Consider the following 6,146-nt stretch of genomic DNA (forward strand, 5'->3'; position numbering starts at 1 on the left):
CTTTAATAGCTGGGGTCTGACTGCGAGGTCTTGCAGGCAGGGGAAAGCGGAGTGCAGGCCGCTCTCCTCAGCTTTTACTTGGCCTTTGCTAGGACAGATGAGTCTGGCGATAGAGTTGCGATGAATTCCCCCCCTTATTCAGGAGCAAATGGAAATGAATGAATTGATTGTCTACAACTTGTGTTCCTTTCTAGTGCAGAGCTCACCATCTCTGTTATTCAACCTGTTGCTTTTGGACATCGAGCGAGGCTGGTACCTTGTTATGAGTCTGGTGGTCCTATTAACTATAAGGGTTAGGGTTGGATCAATTCTCAAAGGTCTCTGGTTTGTGCTTTTTCAACCCAGCCCGACCCCACCGCATGGGGCAGGGTTCCATCTCGGCAGCGGTGGAACTTGGTGCCGAAAAATTTCGCCCACATTTTCCAAAATCAATCGCTGCATCTTGGATCCGACTCTCGAACAACCGCTCAGCTAACGACCAGCGAGGTAAGTCATACCCTCTGTTCCTCGATTTTAATCTTCACGAATACGCCCATATCTGCATCGAATCCTTGGAATCTCGACGAAGTCAGATCGTCTCCGAGCTGTACGGATTTTCCACGTTGCAGCGAGCGCTTCGCGACGACTCCCACGCACACCTTCAAGCTTTCAACATCTTCAATTCCTACCCACCACCTACCGTTCGACATCACCTGTCTATAGCAAATCGGGCGACTAACTCAAGTTTTTGTCGAGCAGAATAAGTCAAGATGGGTATCTCTCGGGACTCGCGCCACAAGCGCTCGCACACCGGTGCCAAGCGGGCGTACGTACAATCCCTCCTATCTTGATCCTTTCATTGTAGAATGAACTTGGGATTTAGATTAAGAACAGTCGCTAACGTTTCTTTTGCGCTACAGCTTCTACCGTATGTCTTAAATCTTCTCCTCGGTCCCCTATATCTACAGGAATTGCCCCTCGGCACCAGGGGCACTCGAAGGTCCGCTTGGGAGGTTCTTGTGGTGTGCAAGCTCTGCCGCAGTCACCTTTCAATGAGGAGGTGGAGCTTTCCGCTACAGGAACTGACCCCTCGCGTTCTGAGCCTGTTCAAACGCACGTAGGAGAGGCCGATGTGGCTGACAGTTGCGTTTACAGGGAAGAAGAGAGCCTTCGAGCTGGGCCGCCAGCCCGCGAACACCCGTATCGGTCCCAAGCGCATTCACATCGTCCGCACCCGCGGTGGCAACCACAAGTACCGTGCTCTGCGTCTCGACTCGGGCAACTTTGCCTGGGGCTCTGAGGGCTGCACCCGCAAGACCCGTATCATCGGTGTCGTCTGTATGTTTTGCTCTGACTCTATCCAAGCATAGAGCATCAAAAATAACTAACAAAACTATCAGACCATCCCTCGAACAACGAGCTGGTCCGCACCAACACCCTGACCAAGTCGGCCGTCGTTCAGATCGATGCCGCTCCTTTCCGTCAGTGGTACGAGGCTCATTACGGCCAGCCCCTCGGCCGCCGTCGCCAGCAGAAGCAGGGCCAGGTTGTTGAGGAGGTGAAGAAGAGCAAGTCCGTTGAGAAGAAGCAGGCTGCCCGCTTCGCCGCCCACGGCAAGGTCGACCCTGCCCTCGAAAAGCAGTTCGAGGCTGGCCGTCTCTACGCCATCATCTCCAGCCGCCCCGGCCAGTCCGGCCGTGCTGACGGTTACATCCTGGAGGGTGAGGAGCTTGCCTTCTACCAGCGTAAGCTGCACAAGTAAATGCTTCGCGGGTCAAGGGGATAGCGGTTGTTGGTCGTTGTTGGGAGGGGCCAATCTGGACTTGGGAGCTCGGATCATCAGCATTTCGCCTTGGTGTTGATGGGTCTAGGTTTGCTTTGCTGCTGCTGCTGCTTCGTCTCGTGACATTTGGTGGGGTGTTTTACGGATATACAAAAAAAACAAGGCGGCAATTGCGATTTGATTTCCAATTGCTTCGTCTCCGGGAACAGGGCATGGCAGGGTTTTTAGGGCAATGGGAATACGAATACCACCACGATGAAGACAGCACAGCCGAGCCGAGTTAATTGAGCCAGATGCCACATGAGAAGCCACTCCATGCCATCTATTCCGTGACAGCGCTTTGTAGTTCACCAGGTAGGCCCACTATTCAGCGTGTTTTGAGGTGCTGTGTGGAAAAAACAATCTGAAGCCGAGGGTAAGCTTCCAATGAAAAATATTCAAGACGACTTCTACGGCCAATCCGTCTAACTTGACTATGATCAACCACTCCGTGTTATACAGCTATTGCTATTCCTCCTCGTTCATACATATATGCGCAGATGACGTAGTTGGTAGTAGTAGTGTAGTAGCACCCTTGCTTAATGCCAAAACGAAAACACAAAGCAAAACCAAGCATCCCAAAATAGCCCTGGGTACCCTACTTCCTAAAGACCTGTGATGTTAATGATGCGTCAGAGAGGTAGGTAGGCAATAAAAATAGGGCGATTTCCACATGAGTGATCCATTGGAACCCGCCAGGAGCGCAATCTAGCCCGTCCAACAGTCCAGTCATTCATCCAGCAAATCCATCCATACCAGCCAGTCAACCAAGCAACCGTCTACCTAACACCTCTATTCTCTTTCTTTCTTCCCGTCCAGCCATTCATACTTCTGCCCATCTGTTTAGCTGTCCAGCAGGCTACAGTCATGTTGTGCCATGCATGCAATGTGTGGTCAAGCAAAGAAGTGGGTAACCCCCTGAGGAGGGGCAGAGCAATATATGAATTTTTTTTTTTTCTTCCCCCGAGCTCATGCTTGCTTTCAGATTTAGGATCTTGTTTTCTTCATAGATCTTCTCCCCCATGTCTTCTCGGGCTATACAGTATTCTGCATTACCCCCGGCCTGTAAACAGCATGCCGATGCCCTTGAGGGAAGATCGTTGAGGTCCGAAGAGGGGAACTTATCAGGATATCGGTAAGATATAGGAGCCAGTCGATATAGTATCCGATCTGCCCTTCAAGCTCCAGGCTGATCTATCATTGGAACTGACGCTTCAGATCAGTCCATTTGCGGGTGAGCGTCTCATGAGCCGAGTTGATCTGTTTCCAACGTTAGTTAGCGTCAACAACCCCCCCCCCCCATTAGCAACTCTCCAGCATCGACGATACATACCTCAGCATACTGCATCTTCGCCTCAACAAGCTGCTTTCCCAGATCCTCGAGCTCCGCCTCCAACCTGCGATTCTCCTCACACACCGCCGCATTTCTCTTCATCAAATCATCCCTCTCCAGCTTCCACTGAGCTTCGAGTTCCTCGGGCTGTTTCTCAATCACGATCTTCAGCTCCTGCACCTGAATCCGCAACGACTCATTCTCATCCTTCAGCTCATTATTCTCCACCTTGGTATGCACCAGCTCTGTCGCGAGTGAGGCCTGCTCGGCATCCACCTGCTGCAGCCGCTCCTCCAGCTTGCGCAGGCGGATCGCGTAGCTAGCGTTCTGCGCACGCAGCGACTCGATCTCGGCCTCGCGCTCGCGCTCGGCGCGCATTTTCTCTTCCCACTCTGCCTGGTAGGCCTTGAGCATCTCAGGCGTGATCTTGATCTCGCAGGCGTCGCGCACCAGCTCGTCGGCGCGGTAGACTTCTTTGTCGATGCTGCTGGAGCTGCTGCCGAAGAAACCGTTCTCGAGGATGGAGTGCGAGGACGGGGTCGGGTCGATGTAGTAGTCGAAGAGGCGGTCGCGGAGGAAGGTGGTGAGCTGCGAGACGTCGGTGATGCCGAGCAGATTGGCGGCGTTCTTTTGCATAAGGACGACGCCGAACTTGAGGATAGCGGCGAGGCCTTCGGAGAGGATTAGGTCATAGATGCGGAGGACCAGTTGCAGGGGGAAGCGGTAGGCGAAGAGGGTGAGGAACCATTGGGTGGCGTAGAGATGGGGCGAAATGCCTCGCCTGCGGAGATGGCAGTAGAGGGCTGGCTCGAAGTCTTCAAGCAGACGCTCGAACTGATAGAGGCGCAAGTGAAGGCCGGGCATGTCGTGGATGAAGAGATCACGGAGGTGGTAGTGGTTCATGAGCCTCACCAGCAGGCAGAAGGCTTCCTCTTCGGGCATCTGTAATGGGAGGGGGGTTAGTCTCACGTGCATACAAGTCCACAAGGTCATAACGTCACTCACATTGAACAGCAGCGGCATGACAATAAAGTTCATGCCCTGTGCGTAGCCAACACCCTCGTCAAAGAGGGCATAGGCCTTGCACACATTGAACAGACCTTCCTGCAGACCCTGGGCAGCAGCGAACTTCGAATAGCTTGTCCTAGCACCCAGGTCTCTCCGGATAGTCTTCTCCAGCTTCTGGATAGCAGCCAGATCCTCCTTCTCCTTCTTCTTCCTCTCGGCCTCAGCAGCGGCTGACTCCTTCTCATTCGAAGAGCCATTAAGACCAGAGCTGTCAGAATGAACCGACGACGCAGACGAACCGGATTTGCTCTGCTTAGCCTTCTTCTCCTTGTCGGTGCCCCTAGCGACAAGCTCCCAGTAGATGGCCTCGAGCTCCTCATTCTTGCTCTGTGCCAGCACCTGCCAGATAACTCCGCGGATAACGGTCGGGATGCCAGTCGCGATAGCCTTGTTAAGCTCCTCAGGGCTAGTCCGCGCAACGGCAGCCGGGCCCTCATACACAACAGCCTGCCAGAGGTCCCAGTCAACAGCAGAATTGGCGATAGCAGAAGGGCCAGCCGTGACGCCCGAGGCAGTACCGGGAGCGAGGTTCGGGTTAGGACTCGTGGGGAGGGGGGATGTCAGCGCCGAAGGAACGTCAGCGCCGTCAGCCGCAGCGGCCTTGTCCTCTTCTCCCAGCGCAGCTTCTTCCCTCATGCGGAGCTGCTTGAAGCGGTCTTTCAGACTGTTGCGTGAACTGGCATCGCCCTCTTTCTCTTCTTCCAGCTTGCTCAGCATCAACTCTGGGTTACTAGACAGGGTAGCCACCGAGCTGGTTGTATTCCGTCTTGGAGAAGGGGCAGGGGGCTCCTTTGGCTGCTCCTTTTCTTTCGAACCCCTGGAGAGCCATGAAAATGTGAACTTTCTTGTCGTCGCAGGTGCTGGCGCTGGCGCAGTCTGAGTGGAAGCAGGGGGCGTCTTCGCACGGGTGTCTTTATCTTTGTCGGGGTTGGGTGACCATGGCATCGGGGGGAAGGCGCTTGCGATGCTGCTCAAGGACATCTTGGGCTTATGTGGTGGGCTCTTCTCTGTAAGGTTGTCAGTACATTAGCCAGGTTGAGCTACCAATGAAGCGTAGAACACTTGCCTGACTCCGGAGGAGTCGTTGATGAAGAAGTAGCTGTTGTGGATGTTGACGCGGCCGTGGCTGCTGTAGATGAGGTTGTAGTAGTAGTCGACGAGGTCGCCGCAGTCGCGGTTGTTGCGGCGGTCGCCGAGGTCGTCGTTGTGTCATCGTCATCGAGGTTCACGTTGTCGAGCTCACCGGCAGACTCCTGGGACAAGCGTCGTGGAGGTTTTTTCTCGGCAATATCGGCAGTCTCGGCAGGCTTCTCTTGTTGCTCCTCAGGGTCACCATTCGCAGCGATGGAGAGCTTGAGGGCTTCATCTTCCTTCTCCTGTATGGTCGGTTCCTCGGAAGACCGGCGTTTCACGGCGGAGTGCTGTCGCTTAGTAAGGGAGCGCACCGAGCCGGTCTCGAGGGCATCTTCAAATGTGACCTCCTGCAGGATTGGGGAGGAAATGTCAGCAAACGGCGACATGGTTGATGGGCGCTGGGCCTTTGAGCGTGTCTGTACCGAGGACTTGTCGGAGTCGCGCGAAGTTGGCCTCGACTGCGCATCGGCAGCAGTGGGGGAGCTCTGTGCCTGTTGCTCGGGGACCTTGTTGTCATCAAAGTCGGACGACTCGCGGGGTACCGTCTTCGGCGTTTCCTCGTTGGCGGACATGTTTGTCGTGTTGTGGCTTCAAGTTTGATGCTCTTGCTCTCTTTCACAACCACGGCAACACACGCAATCTTGCCTCTGTGCTCAGGAACACCAGAATGTGAACTGCAGGTAACCGCGAGAGAAGAGCTCAGGGGGAAAGTGGTGTGCCCATAGAAGCTCGAGGGGATGGCGGTGTGTATGTGTGTGTGTGTGTGTGTGTGTGTGTGTGTGTGTGTGTGTGTGTGGTGGGAGGGAGGGG

General features: G+C 54.5%; 1 protein-coding gene and 1 pseudogene across 2 annotated transcripts; one reads left to right on the forward strand and one right to left on the reverse strand.

Moving 5' to 3' along the window:
• Positions 1-749: 749 nt before the first annotated feature.
• Positions 750-1,741, forward strand: CTHT_0005360 (40S ribosomal protein eS8; the record flags this gene model as incomplete). Its single annotated transcript, XM_006691010.1, has 4 exons — positions 750-805; positions 900-907; positions 1,135-1,317; positions 1,380-1,741. The coding sequence occupies 4 exons, from the start codon at positions 750-752 to the stop codon at positions 1,739-1,741; spliced, it is 609 nt and encodes a 202-aa protein (XP_006691073.1).
• A 1,257-nt stretch (positions 1,742-2,998) lies between these two features.
• On the reverse strand, positions 2,999-5,908 carry CTHT_0005370 (annotated as a pseudogene; the record flags this gene model as incomplete). The annotated part of the gene is made up of 4 exons: positions 2,999-3,061; positions 3,135-4,076; positions 4,140-5,209; positions 5,263-5,908. Coding segments are annotated over 4 exons (2,721 nt in total).
• Positions 5,909-6,146: the final 238 nt, after the last annotated feature.

The sequence above is a fragment of the Thermochaetoides thermophila genome (assembly GCF_000221225.1).
Source record: "Thermochaetoides thermophila DSM 1495 unplaced genomic scaffold scf7180000011806, whole genome shotgun sequence".
Classification (NCBI taxonomy): Eukaryota; Fungi; Ascomycota; class Sordariomycetes; order Sordariales; family Chaetomiaceae; genus Thermochaetoides; species Thermochaetoides thermophila.